Source organism: Bubalus bubalis, chromosome 15 (assembly GCF_019923935.1).
Source record: "Bubalus bubalis isolate 160015118507 breed Murrah chromosome 15, NDDB_SH_1, whole genome shotgun sequence".
In the NCBI taxonomy this organism is placed as follows: domain Eukaryota; kingdom Metazoa; phylum Chordata; class Mammalia; order Artiodactyla; family Bovidae; genus Bubalus; species Bubalus bubalis.
Genome location: NC_059171.1, coordinates 58,305,405 through 58,328,458, shown reverse-complemented (window position 1 = coordinate 58,328,458; position 23,054 = coordinate 58,305,405). Strand labels below are relative to the sequence as shown.

The 23,054-nt window shown below is 41.3% G+C and overlaps 1 protein-coding gene across 1 annotated transcript; it reads right to left on the bottom strand.

The window, feature by feature from the left end:
• Positions 1-2,204: 2,204 nt before the first annotated feature.
• On the bottom strand, positions 2,205-22,707 carry BPNT2 (3'(2'), 5'-bisphosphate nucleotidase 2). Its single transcript, XM_006070885.4, has 5 exons — positions 22,053-22,707; positions 13,025-13,187; positions 11,865-11,960; positions 9,444-9,605; positions 2,205-8,152 (listed from the first exon to the last, which is right to left on the bottom strand). Exons 1-5 carry the CDS (start codon positions 22,437-22,439, stop codon positions 7,881-7,883), a joined length of 1,080 nt encoding a protein of 359 aa, XP_006070947.1. The 5' UTR covers positions 22,440-22,707; the 3' UTR covers positions 2,205-7,880.
• Positions 22,708-23,054: the final 347 nt, after the last annotated feature.

The following is a 23,054-nucleotide window of genomic DNA, read 5'->3' as shown; positions in this document are numbered from 1 at the left end:
AGATTTCCCAGGCAAGAAAAGCAGTTGCAATCTCAAGAAGGAGACTGTAGCCCCCTTCTTGGAGGGCTGAATATGATTTGAAGAAATAATGAGCATAAATTTTTCAAAAGCATCCCATCACACATCTAAGAATTAGGTCATTACACCTTAAACAGGATACAGAGAAAGACCCCACCAAGTCACATCACCATCAAACGAATACAATTCCATGATGGGAGAAAGCATGTCTTTTTTTTTTTTTTCATGGAAAAAGCAGATTGCATATAGATTTGAACATGCTGAATCTCAGTGAAAGATAGGCATTTTGAAATATCGGTCCAGAATCTAGCAAAGATTCAAACTGGGGGTTCATCAGTCTGTATGCAGTGGAGAAAGATGTAGAATCCAACCTCCACCCCTCCATGATCCACTGAGATTCTCCCCATCCACCTCCATTTTTCCCTTTAAAAACTGCCATGGCTGAGCAGAATCTTCAGGGTTGGTCTCAGAACATGAGATTCCCTTCTCCCCAGCTTGCCAGTTTTTCTGATTAAAGCAGTTTTCCCTTTTACTGACACTTGCCTCTTGAATGACTGACTTTTGAGTGGTGAGCATCTGAACCTTAGTTCAGTAACAGGCATAGCAACATAAATACCAGAAATGACCTGTAACACTCCATGAAATGAAAATGTGCTGTGAAGATCATTAGCAACCATGAAAGTGCCTGATATTTTTTGGCTAGATGTCTTCAATTTGAAGTGGATACCAGGGATTTAAATTTCTACAGTGATTTAACCAAAAAAAAAAAAAAAAAGTAAGAAAATGAGGGGCGAGGAGTGGTGCTAGATCAACAAAGCACACCCTTCACTCACTGTCCTTTCCTGAGCCAACCACTAACAATATTAAACGCAATTATTAAGGTATATTGACGGAATATCTAATATGAACTCAATACTACCAATGTCTGTGTAAAATCACGTGTCTCAGAATTCTAAAAAGCGTCTAGAAGTCTTTTGCTCCTTTCAGTATTCAAACAGGTATTTTCTTCCTCTTATATATTTGTAGCCTAGTGAGACCAGCTGGGCGTGGAAGGAGTGGTAGAGTACTCCCAAACAGGCACCACTCAGAAATTCCCAGCTGGGATGGGGCTTATCCGCTGGAGAACAAGCCCAGACATCGCCCGGACCCTGCAGTTTCTGCACTCAGCTTTGTCAGATGGGAAAAGCCAATCTGCAGATCTGACTAATATTTTTTCAAGAAATCCTAGGGAAACTTAACAAGCAAAATTTCCAAAAAAAATCATACTTTTGAGAAAAGTCATGCTTTTCAGGAAAAAAAAAAGCATTTTGAAGTGTTGATTTTTTTTAAGTGTAGCTATAGAAATTAAAATAACGTAACAAAAATCATCTAGAGACTCAAGCAGTTTGCCAGTAATGGAATGAAGGGGCCTGCCCTCCTCAAGCCTGATTTATTCATCTTCCAAAGAAACCAGATTAAAACTAAAACATCTCAAAGCGGGTGGATTACATCATTTTATCACTGACAAGACTTGAGGAAAACAAGCATCTTGGTTATCTTTCTCATCAGATTTTTCCTATTACTACTTTTCTACCGTTTTGTTCTTCTTTAGCTCTTTCTATCCTCCCTTCATCTTACTTAAAAAGGTTTTCACATTCAATTTAGAGTTTTGCCAGAGGTGTTTGTCATGTACACCCACTTTCAAACAGATGATTTTTTGGTAAATGGTGACACAGAAGAGAGAGTCCCATAAAATTAAGCACTCAGACAGAAAGCAGGAGAGTTGCTACCAGGAGAGGGGGATGGTGTGTGGCTGTCCAGGGGGTAGAGGTTTCTATTTGGGATGAACAGGCTCCACAAACGGACAGCGATGACAGCTGCGTGTGTGGGTCGCTCAGTCACGTCTGACTCTGCGATCCCCTGGACTGTACCCCACCAGGCTCATCTGTCCCTGGAATTTTCCAGGCAAGAATACTGGAGTGGTTGCCATTCCTTTCTCCAGGGGATCTTCCTGACCCAGGGATCGAACCTGCATCTCCTGCATTGCAGGCAGATTCTTTACCATCTGAGCCACTAGGGACTGTAAATATAAACACTACTCATTGTACACTTTAAAATGGTTGAAATGGTAAATCCGTTATACATATATTTTACCACAGTAAAAACTTCTTAAAAGACGAAAAAAAAAGTACAAGCAGCACATCATCTTTCAGACATGACCAATTTATTCAGAAAATTCAAATTTCAGTTTGGCAAAGTATATCCAGGGGCAGAGTTTGGGATAATCATTTCATTCAGAGGCAGCTACATTTTCTAGAGCTAACTGGCCATGGGGTAGTATTGGAAGGCAAGAAAACAAAACTTTAAAAAATAACTTAGGGTGTGTGGGTGATAAACACAAATATCTGCAGAGGAAACCAACCAAACAAGCAGCTTACACCATTGAGGCATGAGAAAACACTGATGCTACCTTTATTCCATTTAGTTTGACACACATGAAGCACCTAATTTTTTCCAGATACTAGACTAGTTGCTGGGGTCGAGGTGGAAATACAAAAATTATCAAGATGTAATCCCTGTTCTTAAAAAGTTTACAACAACCCATGTAAAAATGAGGGCAACAAGGGAGGTACCAGAAAACTGCTCAAAAAAACTGGAAGGAGGAGGGCTTCCCTCTACTTCTCAGTAGAGGCTGCAGCCGGGACCCTCTTCAATTAGGGGATGTGGGTGAGGCAGGGGTTGCATGTTGAGTAAGGAGAAATCTGGTGTTGAAGCATGCCTTGGCAACAGAAATGGTCTCGCTCCTCCACAGCCTTCCATGTGTGAGGGAATGCTATGCTATGCTAAGTCACTTCAGTCGTGTCCGACTCTGTGCAACCCCATAGATGGCAGCCCACCAGGCTCCCCAGGGGTATTCAAAGGTAGGCAGTTTTATTTTAACCCCTCTCTTCACTAGCCCCCTATAAGAGATTGATAAGGAAGTGAAAAATTATTAAAAAAAACCACAAACATCCAATTTGGAAGAGGCAGGACATAGACAAGATATAGCATTTCATTGTTTTAATGTAAACTCAACTGCTTATCCAGTAACTTAAGTAAAATCATTGAAAGGGGGAAAAAAATCCCTCTGGCAGCACCACAGTTCATTATGGCAGAAAGCTGTCTCTCCTGTTAAGACTATGAAGCTAGCTTTGGCTACTGCCAACAGTGGATGCAAGAGTACAAGGGACACTGAAGTCCATATTTTACACATAAATTAACGTCAATAAACAATTCCACCGTAACTGAACACAGATGATGAAGACAGCTTGGAAGAGATAATTTGGGAAGAGAGGTGAAGTTTCTGAAGACTAACTGATCTAAAAATGACTTGGGATATTGTATCTCCTACTTAATACAAGAGGAACAAGTGAGTAACAGTCAACTATGTGTATAACATACATCCCCAAAAGAATCCTAACACAACATACTACTAACCGAACATCACAGTTTCTGCTTTTGCAATTTACACAAATTACCTGAATGTTAATACTTTAGGGAACCCTTACAAACACAGTATACAAGTTATGATACTATGCATCACCCTTAACTTATGAAAGTTTGATTTATATTATCTCAAAGGAAAACTAGTATTTATAAATCTCATTTTCCCACATAATTCATTACTCATTTTAAAAAATAATTTTAAAAAAAGTGGCTTTCCTATGTCTTTATCAATGGTAAATTAGAATGCAAACACCTGCCTGGCTTTGATAAAATTAAAAACAAACAAACAAACAAGAAAACAAGTTTTATGACCAGCACCTCATAAAACCAAAAACCTCCTTTAGAAGTATAAAGTTCAATTCTTCTTGCCTTCTTAGTAAATGTTAATCCAAACCCTCCCCAATCTAGGAACTGTTCTGGTTGGTTACATCACAAACATACAGTATTTTTTAACATTAAGAAATTTCTGATGTGGTATGAAAAATAAACAGCTAGCTTTTAAAACCAAAGTGACTCGGAGTCCTAGAACAAATATAGTAGCACACTAAAACAGTTTAAAAGTAAAATTAAAAATCAAAATCTATCATGGTCTTATTAATTCAAATTAAAAACCAAAGGATTATGTATCATTTCAGACATATACATCAAGATGCCAGTTCTTATAAAAAAGTACTTCAGTTGTAAATGCTAGATTATGTAAAAATAATTTTATATTAATTTTATTCAACTTTAATGATTTTCCCCAACTCTATTAAAAACATGAAAAGAACTTAAATTTTAATGGCAAAAGTTACTGTTTTCCCCATCTACTAAAAAAAATTTTTTGTTTTCCCTTATTAACATACAATGCCCTATTGTTAAGGCACAACTTTTTTTTAGAATAAAAATGAAACCATCAATTTATTTTACACAACAGTTACAAGGCAGACGTTTTTAGGCATATGCTAAAAACAAATAAGTCTTAAACCAAATCGTTGCTTCTATTCACAAGCAATCGACACAGCCAAGGTGAGTGAGTGGTTGCAGCTAGATTCTAAACAGTTCCCGTTTTAAACCTGCTTAAGATTGTCTCCAGAAAGCCATTTTCAAGCTGTCATCAAGGAGAGGCCAGTTGGGTACTTTCTTTTCTGAGGAATAGGGAGGGGGTGGCACGCCAGCTTTGTTTACTTACGTTGGGCAATAGGAGACAGTCATCATCTGCAAAGCCTGAGTCAAATCCAATTTCTGAATTATACACCCTGAGACAGGGCAAGGAAGGGCTTGCCTGGCATCCCCCTTCCCCCAGGCCTTTCCTCCTCCCACTCTTTCCTCAGCCACCGCCCCGACTCAATTTGCACAATATTCAAAGGAAGCACCCAGCAAACATGAAGAATCTGCACAACTGCTCCTTAAAGCACACAAACCACATGAAGCTTGTTACTTCATTATCCCGCCATACATAACTCAGTATTTAGAATCAAAGAAAAACACTAAAATTGGGGAAAGGGGACAACTGAATAACAAAGATAAATAGGACCCGTCTTGTAGGTCCTTACAATCCCAACGGAAGTAGGGATCAATTATGAAAACTAATAGAGATAGCAAGCTTTCTCCAGCAGGCAACGCGCTTGTATTTTCTGCACATTCATTCTTTGAAGGATGGGTCAGAAAGGCTTATGACAGAAGCCTTGGGTTATTCTTGACAGTTACTCTGTGGTTTTAAAGGTGACTTTACTTTACTTTTTGAGGAGTCTTTGAAAAGTAATAGTCAACTTGGGCTCTGTCAGTATTAATCTCCCCCACTGGAATTCTAGTCTCAGTTCTGCCCTAAGATTTCAGCAGCCAATCACGAAGACACAGGTCTATGAGAGAATTCCAGGGTTAAGTGTTGGGGAAGGGTATATTGGTTAACAAAGAGAAGCAGAAATAAGTTAACATATATTAACAAGTTAGGGAGACATGGAACAAGGTGGAAAGAGGGGCAGAGGAAGGGGACAGCTGATGGATCCTCAGGTGCCACTTTTACTAACTGATGCAGAAAACTCAATTTTAATGGAAAACTGTCCTCTAAATAAGGGCAAAGACGAGAGAAAGGGAGATCAGGTATTGGGTAGGTGAGAGTCACTAAGAGTAAACATTTTAGAAATACTTGTATTTATGGGAGATATCATCTGTCTCACACAAGAAGGTGTTTCTCACTGGTGTGTCCTGGCACAATGTCCTACATAAATAAAATAAATACTGTTCTTTGAACTTATATTAGTTCTGTAATGTATACTGACTTTTAGAAACAAACTGTTTTAAAATGAGCTTCTTATAAAAGCACTTAAAACCATTAGTACTATGCTATACTCAAGAAATTGCAAAAATAATGCATTTGTCAGCCAGTATCCTAATTTTTGCACCTGACACAAGCTCTCCACAAAGTCATTATCTACGTGTGGTTTAATAAAATTAAAAACTAAAGCCAAAACACCATGCCTGCTAATATGAACTAGTCCCATTTCCTAATATGCTAGTCTCTTTCCCCGAAGGACATCACAGTTAGAACAGACACTTACACCACAGGACTCTGGAAATGGCATATGCTTCTGCCATCTCTCCTGAGGAAAAAGATTTCCTCATCTCATTGCAAAGTAAAAAGATGAAGCCTCTAACACTTAGCTCAGAATTCCTAAAAGTCCTGGTTAAACACCAGGTATTTCAACTACTAAAACTTGGAATGAATTCTGATGAATAAAACCCTAGCTATTGAGGCCCACTGCCCTGCAGGACTGGTGACCGGTTGCTGGAGACTGGGTAAAGGTAATGTGTGTATCACATTCGGGCCAATTCCCCAACAAGGACCAAGGACCTCAGATGGCGTGATCTGCAAGCCTAAAGTTGTAAGCACATTCCACCAGGTGAGGACGCCTGCCCTTCCTTTGGTCAACTTTATCTCCAAGACAAGAAAATAAACAGAAAATTGATCAAGCGTCGAAAACTGATCTAGGGTTAAAGAGAGAGAGAAACAAGAAGAAAAAAGGAAACCATGAAACCCTAAGAAATCCCTCTCCTTATCAGTGTGTTATGGAACAAAATCATGGCAAGGTCATGTGAAATGAAGGTACTGTTGAACTGCAGTTTCTGATCGTGCTGAGAGAAATCAGACATCCCAATGAGAGACGGCTCACAAAACAAAGCTTGAATTACACTGACACTGAAAATATGTCATAACCTTTTCCAACCAGATTGTGCACACCTGAATAGGACAAAAAATTCATCAGAAAGTAAGTTCAATCTTCATTTTTTTAACCCAAAGGGAAAATACAAAGTATCTTAGGTTACTACTTTGAGAGCTTGGTTAGATCAGATCCATTTATTAATGGCAAAAGCCATCTTAACTCACTCTTGATAATGAGGGAATCTCTACAGACATGGCAGATTTTTTAAAAAGTACTAAAACAAGGTTTTTAAAAATAATGAAGGCTAGTTCAATTCATGTAACTTCAAATAACTTTCAGTTAATAACAGAACAACATTATATTTTTATAATGCCTTATAGCATATTTTACCCCTAATGAGAAAAAGTACCAAAATTCTAATGTTAAGCCCTGAAACCTTAATACAAACCTTAGAAGTTAAAGATTAAATTTGGGTCAGGAGGGAAAGGACAGAAGCATGCACCGTCCACAGGGCAAGTGAGACTGATCAGCAAGATGGCAGAAATGCTGAACCCAAAGGTACAAACACACGTCTCTTTATAGAAACAAACCAAAACGAAACAGAATACACACACACACAGAAATTACAATGCAACCATCATATATCCATATTCTCTACTAGCTGGTGAAACTGTTATTAAAATTTCAAAGAAAAAAAAACAATTTGAGCTTTTTCTATTTTAATCCGTAAGAAATATTCAGTTACAGAGAATCTGTTGCATATTAATGAATCTGCAGCTTCTTGTGCTTTCTATCTGAATTAGGGGTAAAAATCCCCAATTATTTTATTTTCAATGAGATATAACTGTATAGTAGTATTAAACACCTACACAAAACAATCCTTTCTTCAGCCCAATTCTATATGAAAGTATTAACAAACTGAAGATTCATGATATTGTGTGAAAATGGTGACTCATAACAATGTAGACTCAGCTATAGATTTTAATTCACAAATATATATATATGCGCCTTGTGTATGACAACCGTACGAAAATAGTCTCAAAAATAAAGACAATACTTGAGACATGAAGCAACCCATTCTCCCTGACCCTGCATCCTATTACAGGGAAACGAAGTCTCAGATGCTTCATAAATACTTTAAAAAGTTCGGGATGGCCTAAACCATGCTTAGTCTCCACCGCTGCTTTGAAGCCTCAGCACATCAGGCCGACCGTTCAGCTCTGGGGAGGGCTGTGACCTGTCATCAAGCTTGGCTTACTTATGTCCCGTCTTCTCCAGATCCGGGAGCTTTCTGACCAGAGCCTGGTGGTTCATCCTGATGCTGGCCAGGAGCCCCCCTTCAATGCCGTCAGAACCAGTGTAGCTAATTTCTTCACCACTCAGGGTGGTCATGTGCCCCCCCAGGGCTTTCAAGATGGCGTTGCCAGCACAGATATCCCACTTTTTGATGTATGTCACATGGATATATAGATCAGCTTTTTCTTGACTCTTATCAGGCACATCCAAGAGTGCTAAAACTTTATAACCTGCAAGATAAACACAGGATTTAGGTTATTATCTGGTAGAGAGGAAGAAAGGAGCATACTGTCTTGAGGATGTTGTTGACACCAGCACAGAGTATGCAGGAGCTCTCTACACTATCTCTGCAACTGCTAAGTCTAAACTTATTTTTAAAAGTAGTTTTTTTAATGTCAAAGTACAGATGTTAAACCCAAATGAGCAAAACAATACTGCAATGTGTTCAAAGTTGTTTACTGAGCTATTCTCAAGTATAAATAAACATATGCCTATCATTTTTTAAATTTAAATCTACTTTGTGGTTGTCTTCTGAGAGGTGATAACCTTCAATATGAATTGTTTGCTATGGACTATACACTGAAGCTAAACACCCCCAGGTGTCCCTTGAGTGTCTAGGAAGAATGGATTGGAAAGGAGAAAGCACAAGATAATGTTATTACCCTAAGTCTTTTGTGTAATGAGGCAGAATTTTAAAAATAAAATAATAAAACAAACCCAGAAGAAACTGGGTCAAAAAACTATTTTATCCTATTCCTATTGGGAATTCTACATATCACCTTTCCTGATCAACCTGACAGCCTATAAAAAAAAACAATGAAACCATGTTAAGAAAGACATGTATAGGTCAGCAGTAAACTAAACTGTTAGGCTTAAAAGTTAAAAGCATTACTTTTCTATTACTGTGCTGAAAAAGGTTTTCAAACACAAATGTTTCCTACTATGTTTCACAATTTATTTGAATTAAAACACTCCTGTCATAGCAAACAGCATTCAAAACAGAGTGGGCTAAATCCAGGCATGGCCTGGTTTCACACAGCCCTCAAGCTATGGGTGTTTTCTGTATTTTTAAAGAGTGGCTAAAAAAAAAAATCTAGTAACAGCAGCCATTAGCCGTTCCAATAACATTTAACGATGGTTCCTGCCAGCCCCTGCTAAATACAGGTTGTGATGGCTGGATCCTTCTTTCTCCCCTTGCGATGGTTACAGCTACACTAACAGCACAATCACTTCAAAGTCAGATCACAGACAGCAACCACCGATGTCAGGAAGAGATGTGCATATACTCCAGGATCAGAAACTACTGCTGTGAGACTGTTTCCGTTGTGAGACTGTCTGTACCCAGGAGGCAGGTGTGCCTGAAATCCCACTCTCGAAATAACCAAGTAGGAGACCAGGCCTGTCCTAAAAGCCCCAGTGTCCACTCCCACCTCTTCCCAAGGACCGGATACCAGTGAGCCTCCTGACATGGGCGTGGCCATGCAGGGCACAGTGTAGGCCCCACATGGAGCAGGAACATACCAGCACCGCCCGCTGGGATGATCGTAGTCTGGTTTCCGAAAGTCTGAAGAGCAACCTGTTTGACCATTCCTGAATGCGAGCGAGACACGACAATCCTTGGGGTCTTCTCATTGTAAGAAGTGCGGGCTTTCACATTTGACCCACCGTCTACCATCGCCCAGGCTGGAAAGCAAATGTAATAGTCCGTAATGGCACCAAGGCTTTTTTAAAACCAACATACCAGGAGTGACTGGAAAATACTTCTTCCCAAGAATTCTTTTATCTCCAAACAGGGAGCTTTGGTTTTCGGAGTACAAGGGTCATATGTTTATTTTTTACAACAGGCCATATTCAAAACTACAAGGGACGATGCAACCCTACCCAGCCAGAAAAGTGACTAGTAGGTCCTTGTTGAGGAACATCCTGGCTCCAGAACTCCCTGCAGGGCCACTGTTGGGGTCTTCACTGGACCACACTGAAACTCAACTTCCCCACCTCCTGCCCTCCCTCTCACAAATCTGACTCCAAGAGATTTTTCCAGTAAACATCCTGCAGATAATCATCACAAGAAAATAATAATCAGAAGAATCCAAAGGGCAGGATCTTCTGTGATAAGTGACCTGATCTCAACGAGTCAATGTCATGCGGAAAAGGGGGACTGGAGGCTGATCTAATTTAATATAAGTGACCTAACAACCAAAAGAAATGCTTGTCACTTGACTGGACTGTGGTCTCAGTTAACAGGTTGTAAAATCCACTTCTTGAACAACTGGGGGAAATGTGACTATTGGATAAAATTGTTAATTTTATTACTAACAGTACTGTTCTTGTTTAGAAATATGTTCTTTTTAGAGATGAATACTGAAATATATGGGGTAGAAGGTCATGATCTTTGTGATTATCTCTAAAATACATAGAAAATAAATGAATGAATAAATAAAAGCAAATATATAAAAATATCAACTGTTAAATCTAAAGTACATGAAAAGTCATTATCACTTTTTGAAATTATTTGTAATAAAAGTGAAATAAGAAAAGAGAAACAAAAAAATCCTCTAAATTTTTTAGAAATGATCAAAAAACACAGGATTGTATCAAGAAGTGAATTTGCAATGCTGTATCTCTAGAGGTCAGTATTGTGTAAGAGAATAAAGAGAGTACATCTCAGTAGATAGTACCAGAATAATTTTAGATAGAATTACTAATATTAAAAATATATATTTCAGATCACATAAACTCAATGCATTCAATCATAACATTTATATGGACAAAATTATTTCAAACACCTTAAAACACAGTTAGGTATTTAAATAAACATATGTGAATGATGATGATAAGGTAGTAGTGATAAGCTAAAACAACAGTTAACAGAATGTGTTCAACACTCCATCTATAAGAAGCCAAACAGAAAGTCCGGTAGGAAATACCAAGTGGTTGGTACTTTGCTCCACAGACTTCAGACACTACAACTTCTTTCTACTCCCACTGAGTGGATGGATTGCGTCCACATTTATACATCACTTCAGTAAAACGTGTACCATTCAAGCATCTCTTGCTTCTAAGAATGTCACTCAGTGAATTAATTCTAATTAAATCTGGTAAGATTTTGATCAGCTCTGTTCTAACTGCTGCCATCAATAATAATACCTAGCTTCCACTATAGTCAAGTATAGCTACATTCTAGTAAATACGTAATACTTGGCAGTTTGTACTCTGCAACATCAATATGCAATCTGGATCTGAACATCACTCCCCAAAGACGGCACAAGCCAAACAAACCTTCGATCCAGGAAAGGAAGGTCACTCATACCTAATTAAGAGCATACTGATTCCTTTGCAATGTTTGCTGACTAGTAAAAGCACCTTATATTACTAAGCCTATGGTTGGGTGGGGGGGTGGGGTGTAGATTATATATTTTGATGGAATAAAGGTTTTTTAAAAATGGACATTTTATTATCCCCATTCTCCCTCCTAACATGAACAGATATGGAAACCAGGACCTATCTACCTCTCTGGTATCAACTTGCTCTGCATTTTCTTTATTGTAATTCTAATTCTCTTTGGACTAAGGCCACTTCACAGCAGATCCCAGAATGCACACGACCTCATGTGGAAGAGCCCAAGACCGTATCCCCAGCAACAGCATGATGGAAACAGAGAGGACCGCAGCTGCTGCGCATCCACGCCCAACTGCATTCCCCACACACTAAGGATCACTTGTCTTCATATAACAGTTTCCATCCTCTAAACAAGTTCAGAAAGCTATGCTTTGTCATACATTACTAGTACCAAGAATAAAATCCTCACTGTATCCAGTGAAGGGTGAGGTGGGGCTGACTCTAATAATTGTTGAATCACAGCTGAAATTTCCATAGGACCATAAATAATACAGGAAATGATTTAATAACATTAACTTTTGGAAACTTTAGCATATTTCTTACCTGTATATTCAGAAAATGGTTTATGTATTACTCCTAGCACAGGTTTACCATTTACAGCCACACACACCATAGTAGTAACATACTTCCGAAGATCCTCTACAAGAAAAAAAAACCAACCATCCAATAACAATTATTAAAATGTTAGGACTGAATATGAAAACTGAGTCTCAAGCACTCAAAAAAGACCCTGTAACAAGGGGTGTACTCACTAAGTATTGTCACCGTTATATCAGCAAATCAGTTTCAATCCAGGAAAAAACATTTATAAAGGAACCTCTCAACAGTCCATGTTTCTATTATCTATTTCTGCAAACTTCTGTTTTAGAATTTGTTACTAGTAGATACACACATCTAGTGCCTTCTCCCTGTTCTCCAAATAGTTATCCACTGAGTGTCTATTTTGGGTCAATTTCTGTGCTTAAGCACAAGAATACAAAGAAGAAAAAAAGAAGAAGCCCCCACACTCAGAGAATGTATCATTTAGTTGGACAAACACATAAGCCATCAATTTTTACATACCAAGAGAATAAAGAAAAGACAGAAATTAGATAGCCTCTGGGTAAGATATAAGGCCTGGAAGAAAATCCACAGAAATGAAACAAGAGCTAGAACTGGATGAGAAAGACAGAAATAGGAGGTGGGGGAAGTAACTCTGATTTTGCCACTTACTTTCCCTGGGTGCCTAGGATTTACTATTTTTAATTCTATGACTAGATGCGTATGCAATAAAATCTAAATTCCCAACATCACAAGGCAATAGTGTATTGTTTATATAAATAAATACCTCAACAATGCACACCTCAATACACAAGTCAATATATAAATAAACACTTCAATAAACGGGTGTCCGATAGAAACCATTGTGTTGTTTTGACTGCCAGACACTTTCCTTCACTAAAGAATCCGGGACAGTGAGCCGCTGTCACTGAGCGGAGGATGCTATGGTACATCGGTCAGAAAAGGCTGACGATAACTAACTGATCCACTCCAGAAGTTTCAGAGCACAGTGCTTTAATCCAGCTCTCTTAAATCCAACTGGACAAGTTGTGTCCATCTGGAAAAAATATTCACCACCAGGAATATACCACCTGCCCTTGCTCTGGTTCTCTAATACATAAAGGCAATATCAAGTCTGAGATCAATTTTAATTGAAAAGTCACCCGTGTATTCCTGTGTGGCATCCAGTGGGTCAATCCAGACGGTGACGCTCTCTGCCGGCACCTCCTGGGGAGTGGCTATTTCCTTTAGGATGTCCTCAGGAATCTTCCGATCCCACAAGATCACCTCTTGATCAGATGCATCCACATGTTCCTCTGTATTGATCTGCATCAATGGTTGAGAATGGTTGACAGTTTAAAAGGTTTTAAAGAAAAAAAATACTACCTGGAAAAAGCACGATAGAGAAAAACAATTTAGATAAAATCCCCCAAATTGAAAGCAGATAAATTAGTACTTTTATTTCAAGGAAATTCTTTGCCAATGAAAATATATAAGAAATTCCAGACATGTTGTCTTCCAGTGCTTTCCAATTGAATATTCGAACTTAGCTTGTTGTGTAAGCAGGACAGAGAATCTAGAAAAATATAGAAAGAAACTAAGCATCAAAGAAACAAGCTATTTAAAGCTTAAAGATATTTAGGGAAAGAAATACATTAAAAAATGTGACAATGGACTGACAATATTATGGAAAACTGAACACAACAGTTAGAGAAAAGTGATAATGGATTTAAAAATAGGCCTTCAAAACAATGATAAAGACATCAGTTCTCCCATCTGCAAATTGTAGATTTAAAGCAACTCCAATCAAAATCCCTAAAGGTTTTTTTTTTTTTTTAATCTCTTCTTAGAAATGGAACAAACCACCTGGGGAAGGATAGAAAAAAATAAAAAATAAAAAAATATATGTATGTAAATGTCATGGTTGGGTGACTTTCCTTGACATATTTTAGCTTTTTCCCCAGCGTCACTGAGGTATAATTGACAAAGCTGAATGTATTTAAAGTGTACAGCACAATGAGATGATACACGTGCACACTGTGGAGTAAGTACCACAATTAAGTTAATTAATGTATCTACCACTTCATATATTTCCCTTTTTCTATTTTGTGGTGAAAACACATGAGATCTACTCTCAAAGCAAATTTCATGTATATAATACAGTAATGTAAAACCACAGTCACCTTGCTGTACGTTAGATCCTCAGAACTTACTCATCTTAGTTATAAATGAAAGTTCATACACCTGACCAACATCTCACCTTTCACCCCATCCCCTGGAATATGGGAACCACCATTCTACTGTTTCTATGAGTTTGACTTAAAAAAAAAAAAAAAAAGATTCCACATGTAAGTGATACCATATAGTGTTTTTCTTTGTCTGGTACATTTCTCTTAGCACAACACCTTCCAAGTCCATCTATGTTGTCCCAAATGGCAGGATGTCCTTCTGTTTAAAGCCAGAATAACACTCCATTTTACATGTATCATATTTTAAAAAATTAATTTATACACAGATGGACACTCACCTTGGTCTAGCTAAAGGTTTGTCAATTTTACCTTTTGAAAAAAACCAGAGGTCTGTATTGCCGGGAGTGCTCACAGGCCACTTGCGGGGATTTAGGGGTGGAGGGGGTTGCAGGTAAGGAGTCAGTGGCTATGGCAAGCTTCCTGACAGCATTTATGAAGAGGTTACTAGCAGCGGTCTGGTGAGTCCTGAGTCCTGACTTAGGTGCTCCCATGGCTCCTTCCAGCCCTCAGGCATGCAGACCACCCCAGTAATCCAGGTGAGGTGAGAAATAAGGAGGCCTCCTCAACAGTTTGCCAGGTGTACATGCACACACTCTTGTGGGTGCAATCACAATCTGAGGGGTTTCTCCTGGCACTGAGCTGTACTACTTTGACAGAGGGGCAACGCAAGAAAAGTCAAAATATTCCTCTTACTCTCTTCAATGCATTTTTGGAGTTTTTTCCCCAGCAGTGTGTTGAAACATCTCTGCTGTACTTCTGGACTTCCATAAAGGAACTCTTGTCCATGGGAGACTGCCAAAATCAATGTTCTATGAGGGAGTGACAGCAGAGAATTCCTCCTCTGCCACCTTGCAGATGTTACCAGAAAGCATTTTGGCTACACAGTTCAGTTCAGTTCAGTTCAGTCGCTCAGTCGTGTCCAACTCTTTGCGACCCCAAGAATCGCAGCACGCCAGGCCTCCCTGTCCATCACCAACTCCCGGAGTTCACTCAAACTCATGTCCATCGAGTCGGTGATGCTATCCAGTCATCTCATCCTCTGTCGTCCCCTTCTCCTCCTGCCCCCAATCCCTCCCAGCATCAGAGTCTTTTCCAATGAGTCAACTCTTTGCATGAGGTGGCCAAAGTACTGGAGTTTCAGCTTTAGTATCATTCCTTCCAAAGAACACCCAGGGCTGATCTCCTTTAGGATGGACTGGTTGGATCTCCTTGTAGTCCAAGGGACTCTCAAGAGTCTTCTCCAACACCACAGTTTAAAAGCATCAATTTTTCGGCCCCCGGCTTTCTTTACAGTCCAACTCTCACATCCATACATGACCACTGGAAAAACCATAGCCTTGACTAGACGAACTTTTGTTGGCAAAGTAATGTCTCTGCTTTTCAATATGCCATCTAGGTTGGTCATAACTTTCCTTCCAAGGAGTAAGTGTCTTTTCATTTCATGGCTGCAGTCACCATCTGCGGTGATTTTGGAGCCCACATCTTAATGACAACGCTAGGCCACCTTGGATGATGCAAAAACCACAGAATAAACTTACAACAACAGATGTGACTCTGGGAAAAGAGAATCAGTTCCTGGGTCTTAATCATCACTTTTATTGTTGTTCAGTTCCTCAGTCATGTCCAACTCTTTTCGACCCCATGGACTGCAGCACCCCAGGCTTCCCTGTCCTTCACCATCTCCTGGAACTTGCTCAAACTCATGTCCACTGAGTCAGTGATGCCAACCAACCATTTCATCCTCTGTCAACCCCTTCTCCTCCTGCCTTCAATATTTCCCAGCATCTTGATCACTACAGTTTCACAAAAATAGTAGTGCCAAGTCTGAGTGGCAACCACTGTGCCTTATGATTAACATCTCTGCCTAGAGTTCATCAGGTTCTTCATATTCTTTCAACCGACTATGTGCTAAAAAGTTACAGAAATGTGCTTGACAAAATCTTCACTGAGAGTCAGGTTAGGGAGAAACAAGCAGAGTAAGCGAGTTGCCTAACCCACTTTTGCACAAGAGCTATTTGTTACTTGCTACTACCATGACACACCAACAAATTTAAGAAACCACTCCCACCATTGTAAACAGCCTTACCAACTCAAATCCTTTCCATGCTCCACCAGCTAGTTAAGCCCTAGAAATTCTACCTCCCAATTCTAAATAACTGTCATTGTGCTTCCCTGGTGGCTCACATGGTGAAGTGTCTGACAGCAATGCAGGAGACCTGGGTTTGATCCCTGGGTTGGGAAGATCCCCTGGAGAAGGAAATGGCAACCCATTCCAGCATTCTTGCGTGGAGAATCCCACGGACAAAGGACCCGGGTAGTCTATAGTCCATTGGGTCGCAAAGAGTCAGACACAACTGAGTGACTTCACTTTCTTTCTATAGTAAGAAAATTCTAGTTTGAACCCTCTATCTCTCACTTGGATTTCAAAAATAGCCTCGATTGCTCTTGCCTCCAACTGTGCATTCACTGATGCATTCATTCATTCAATAATGATTTAATGACTACATATCCTAAACTTCTTTGGGCAATGGGATATAATAATGAACAAAACAGACCAATTATTGCCTTTAAGAGCCTTTCCTTCTCAACCAGGCAACATGCCATCTTCCTAAATCAGACGGTGTCGCTCCCTGCTAAAACCTTCCAATGACACTCACAATGACCTTTGCATAACGGCTGCCAAGGGCTGCTGACCTGAGTCTGAGGACTGCAGGGGAAACACTGACTGAAACCGCCCACTCTGGCCAGACACCAGTGTAACCATTTGCATGAGTTATTTTACAACAGTAGGTCCCATGAGGAATAGGAAACTAACAAGCCACCACCAACTGAAGAATCTGGGAAAGGTTAAAAGGAAATGCCACATGTCTTACCAACTTCCCAGGATCTTAGGGTCTTGATTTCTTATTCTTCAATTCTCTGGTGAGGGCTAAGACACAGGCAGTAGTGCTGAGAGTAGAAAGTGGATGGATTCTTGCTGGAATCCATCTTGGTTGAGTAATGCCCACGCTACCAGGAAGGACCCTGAGCCAGAATGATTGGATGCAGACAATCCAGAAAGTAATCTCATCACCATAAAACCCAAGACTGTGAGCCATGCGGCAGACCAGTACTCCTTAGTTTCTTTACCCTCTTGCTCTCCAGCTGGGCGGCACCCTTCCCAATAAAGTCTCTTGCTCTGTCAGCCAAAAAAAAACAAAAACAAAAACAAAAAACACCTTCCAAAGGTTTCTCATTACATAGAGATAAAATCCAGACTCTTAAAAATACATCCAGGATGATCTGGCTCCAGTACCCTTACTCTATTTGTACCTTATTTACTCCATCCCAGACTCACTTGTCTTCAGGGAACTGTACCTGTACTCTCCTGTTCATACACCCTTCCTCAAACCTCTGCATGGTGGCCTGCCTGCTTGTCATCGTTCAGCTCTGGGCCCACATGAAAGTGCCTCAGAGTGGCCTTCCCTGACGAACACGGCCAGAGCAGGACCCCACCCCACAACACCAGCACTCTTCCCACGTGATCTTATTTATTCTTTCTTCAATGCCCTTGTTAGTATCTAAAATCAATATGTTTGCACATTTGTCATCTACCTTGACGCACTAGAATGTAAGTTCTGTAAGTTTAAGGTCAGCTTCCTTCATTATTACAGCTCTGTTCTCACTGCCCAAACCAGGGCCTGGCACAGCAGATGCTAAATAAATACTTCGTGATTGACAACATTAGTTTTCATCAATGTAGTTTCATTTCTTCCCTGTAACACTTTCTACTCAATCTACTCTCATCACCCATTACTTGCTGGGTCTCAGTCTTCACCAGGGAATTGGAGAAAAAGAAATCAAGACCCTAAAATACAGTAAATGCCATTCATATGACAGTTCAGTTACCCTGGAGCCAAAGAAACTTTGGGTCAATGCCTTAAGAAGGTAGTATTTACCGTATTTCTCCATAAATCATTACATAAGATATAATGCTTCACACTGTGCTTTCAGTAGGCATTCAACAACTATTTTCTAAATGGATACACAGGGTTCTCCAGCTGTCTTTTTTCTCCTTCTACCCAACAGAAGCCTTATACTGTCAACCTTTAAATATATTCCTACAAATAATTAAACATGCTCCTGTGTCTCACACCTTAAAAACAAACATGAAACAAAAAGTCCATAAAACCTGCTCTTGGCTAGAATGGAACACTCTAGCCAAGTTGCTTAGAGCCCAAATTCTTGTCTTTAGTTTCTCTATTCTCTATTTCCTTACTTCCCATCTTCTTCTGCTTCCTTCCCATCAAGCCATCAAGAGAACTCTCAAAGAATTTACCTATGACCTGCATACAGAACCATTAGAAGTATGTGGTCTATCATCACACTGCCTGAGTTCATTCCAGCTCCTCATTTTACTCTGTAGGTGACTTACCCAGACTAGTCACTTCATCTTTCTGAGCTGCAGTTACCTTATTGCTAAACATGGATAATAAACGTATCTCCCTATTAGGTTTTTTGGATGAATCAATGAAATACTCGGGGTAGTGCTTAACCCAGAGTAAGCACTTAATAAAAGCCGGCTGCTATTACTCTCACTAAATGACTGTTTTCAGTTTTTTGTGATCCTCGGTCCCCAGGCCCTGATCTTCCCTTTCACACTTCTCAAGTGCGTACTCCTTTTCCAGCAATTACTCCTGTTAAGAGAGAAGAGTCTAGCTCTCATCTCTGAGGTCAAGGATAGTACAGACCCAAGACTCCTACCAGCTAGGAGTATCATGCTTTATCATCAAATAAATCACTGCCAAAAGGTTTTGATAAGTCAAGGACAGGAGCCCCTCAAAATGAGAGGTCCCTGTACTTTAAACCAAAACTATAAAGCTAAATGTGCTCTGTGGCTGCAAATCCATTCCAAAAAAACTATCTTCAGCCTTCATTTTCATCATTATCCAGAAGGATACAATGAGAGATAGTGCCACATAAATGGCTGCAGTTATTTTTATTTCTACACTGAAATCAGAATTGCCAGTGAGTTTAGGAAGAGGAGAAAGGATGCTCTGAGGACTCTCCCAAGATCCCAAATGAGAAAGGCTGAAGACCAAAGGAAATCAAGAGGTCCTAGGTCAAACTTTGAGTTTTCTTAGAATGTGCACTGCTTTAGAGTGGGGCTTCTCAACCTGAACACCAACTGAAAATCAGGCCAGATCATTCTTTATGAAGGAGGAATGTCCTGTGCATTCACGAGACTTTACCCTTTAGCTACTAGATGACACCAGAGTGCTGCCTCCCATTGTGACAACCCCAAATCTCCAGACACTGCTACATGTCCCCTTGGGGCAAAAATGTCCCCAGTTCAGAGTAAGTGACACCTGCAGTATCTTGTTACTAAAGAGTGAACAGCAGATAGGAGGGCTCAAGCCTCTGACTCCATTTGTACAGGGCATCAGGATAAAAAGAGGATCTGTGGCTTCTCAATGCTAATTTTCCATAAGGACCTAAACTAAGTGGTATTCAACTTAAGATCTTCACTGAAAAATTTCAGGTGAGGCTTCAAAAATAACTCGACATTTAAGACTATACTTCTGGGTATTGAAGGAAGAGAAAGAAGAAAGGAAAGAATCTAGGACTGAGTCACTACCTAGACAGCTACATTTGGCCTCTAGTCTAACATGCTGACAAAAGGAGACAGCTCATCATGATACCATCCTACTGTGATTTCGTCTAAATGAACATAACTTCCTCTATTTCAATCACCATCCAAGTAGAACACAAAAGAAGGACCTGCAAACATTCAGTCACAAGAAAACAAAGCTATTTTACAAAAAGGCAGACTTCAACATCTGTAAACCCACTCCAGTGTTCTTGCCTGGAGAATCCCAGGGATGGGGGAGCCTGGTGGGCTGCCGTCTATGGGGTCATATAGAGTCAGACACGACTGAAGCGACTTAGCAGCAGCAACATCTGTAAAAATCTTAGTTTTTGTGTTTAACAAAATGCAGCTCATCACTCTTGGCAGCAATTCCCTTAGCGCTTGTTAATAAGAGAGAAAACAAATGCAGAATCCTACGGAAGTTACCCACAGAATAAAAGTTTTGGTAGAGGTGGGGTGGGATGGAATTCGTGTTTGAACATACATGCACATATGGCTATACATTTTCAATATTTAAGAATATTTTTGTACTGACCTTTTAAAAAAAAAGTCAACTCTACTGTTATATTTCACTATTATTGCTTTCAAACTTTTACAATTTTACATTTTCCCGAGATCATACTTTAGGCTCTAAACAGCCTCCTAAAGGTAGTTCTAAAGGTACTTCATATAAACTGTGAAGCGGAGTGTCATGAGTCTTAGGGCTTCCATTTGGAAGGTGGGCAAAATAAATTTTACTTCTTAAAAGTGCTGTGAGGACCAAGTCAAGTCTTATGTAGCAAGGACTATACTAGCTAAAATAGTAATCAATAAATGACTACTATCACTATTGTTATAACTGTTTACACCAACTTTTCTGAAACTCCTGTTTTCCCCACAAACTCTGAACACCATGTGCTTCAGAGAAATGAAAAAGAAATTTTACAAGCACATCTTATATTTAAATGCAAACACAAGGTAAGTATCATTTGTGATGGTAAAGCACCAAAGGACAAAAGAAAAACATGAAACATTCTGTTTTGTTGGAGAACTATCATGTCAATTACATCTGGTACCCAGCAGCTCATGATATGAAAGCCAAAGTTCCTTCCCGCTACAAAAAGAAAGTTTAAAAAGGAAAGGAAAAAAAAAAAAAGATGAAGAAAGAAAAAGGAATAACAGGAAAGACTGGAGAGACGGTTACACAAGATAATGCTACAATGACAATACTCTCTTACATGAACAACAGTAAAAGGTCAGATTTTGCCCCAAAGCGGCGGTTTACATTTCACTGTTTATCTAATTAATGAAATTCAACTGCAAATAATTTTTCTTCCTCATCGCCAAAACCCACTGTTAGGTGAGTTAACACATACACTTAGGAAGTACCACCACACTATGTGAGCTCTTCCTCTGGACTGTAATACATTTTTAAAAGTTTTATGCATTCAGCAGAAGCTGCACTGAAATGATGAAGTTTAAAGGTATTAACAACAAATCCGAAATGTCTGGATTTCCCTAAGAAAATGTCAATTTCTTCCCCCCCGAAACGTTCTTCAATTCTCATTCTTTGGAGTAAATATGGGCTAGAAGGGTGAAGTCAGGTTGCTCGGAATCATACTCCTAAACACTTCCTTTAAGGGCCCCTCAAATATATGCCATCAAGATGGTCCTGATGAGTCCACAGCTAAGGTAAACCGTGGTCACACTAGTCACAAATGCCCTGCATACTAACAGCTCTGCAGCAAGACAGACGTCTACAGTTCCCAGTCTTCAGCTGGCTCCTGGAAGGTCCACCAGGAAACGTGTATCGACCCTTCCAACAACTAAACGCAAGAAAGATAGAGGGCCTCGGTGATTCTAGCCCTGCTGCTGCTGCTGCTAAGTCGCTTCAGTCGTGTCCGACTCTGTGCGACCCCACAGACGGCAGCCCACCAGGCTCCCCGGTCCCTGGGATTCTCCAGGCAAGAACACTGGAGTGGGTTGCCATTTCCTTACCCTTTCATTTTACAGAAGAGCCGGTGGCAGGGAGTGAAGTTAACTTTCTCAGCCTTCGAATACCAGGGATACCAGACCCCAGAGCTCCAGATCCCCGGTGCCCAGCGGACGCGCACACCAGGGGAGGAGCCAGAAGGGCCGAGTCGACGACCCGCGACCTCCCCCAGCTCTTCCACCAACTTTCAGTGTGACCTTGAGCACCTCAACTTGTGTGTCTCCATCCCCAGATCCGCCCAATCGGAGACAGAGCCCGACCGCCCCGGGCTGTCGGAGAAGTCCAGGCGGCCCGGCCCGCGCCCACCCGGCCCGGCCCGGCCCGGCCCGCGCGGAGCCCACCTGCACGCTGGGGAAGGCGGTCTTGAGTAGATAGAACATCTTGCGGTTGGACAACACGTCCCCACTGGTCATCTTGTCGTCCGCTCCCTCGCGCGTCTTCCCCTTGGACTTCTCGTGGAGGACGTTGCTCTCGCGTACGCGCCGCACCTCCTCGCCGCCGCGCACGGCCGCCAGCACCGACACGGCCAGCATCTCGCGCAGGTCCACCGTGCCCCCGTCGGCCGAGGCCGCGGGCCCCGCCGCCCCGCCGCCCGGTTCGCCGCCCAAGCCAAAGAGGCTGAAGCGTCCGGCCAGGAAGCCTGAGTAGAGGTGGTAGAGCACGCCGAGCCCCAGCAGGCAGAAAACAGCCACCCCCAGCGGGGACAGGCGGATGCCCATGGGGGCCATGGCGGGAGGCCGGGCGCTCGGGGCGGTGGCCCTCACAGGCCTCCCCGCGCTCCCGAACCGGGCGCCGCGCGGTCTATACCGGCGCCAGCACCCCGGCGCCCGCGCGCCCCATTGCTCCCTCCCGGGAAAGACCGAGCCGCGCTGAGAAGCTCTCCGCGGCCTTTCCGAGCTCCCGATTCCCCCGGGGCAGCGGGCTCCCGGCTACTGAGCCGGCCGGCGGGTCTACCTTCCACGTTAGCCAACGGCCGCGAGGTGAAAGGGGAGCGTGGGTGTGTATCCGGGTTACGCGAGGGGGGCGGGGCGAGTCAGGCTCCTCCCTCGGGGGGCGGGGCAGCCGGCCGGGTGACTGGGAGGCGCTGGACTGCTCCGCCTGCGTCGCTGTGGTCGGTCGGCGGTGTTTGGGTTTTCAAATCACTTGGGTGATGTGGCGGAATTACTTCCCAAGCACAGAAGGATGCCGAGTGCCTTGTGGAAATTCAAATTAAATCTCTCTTTGAACGACACTTGTATGGCCGAAATAAAGTCCTAGGGACAGTATAAACTTCCCATCACTCTGATTATTGAGGAAAAGGGGACAAAACGAGGCGTTTAAAATCTATGCCTTTTTCGTCGACG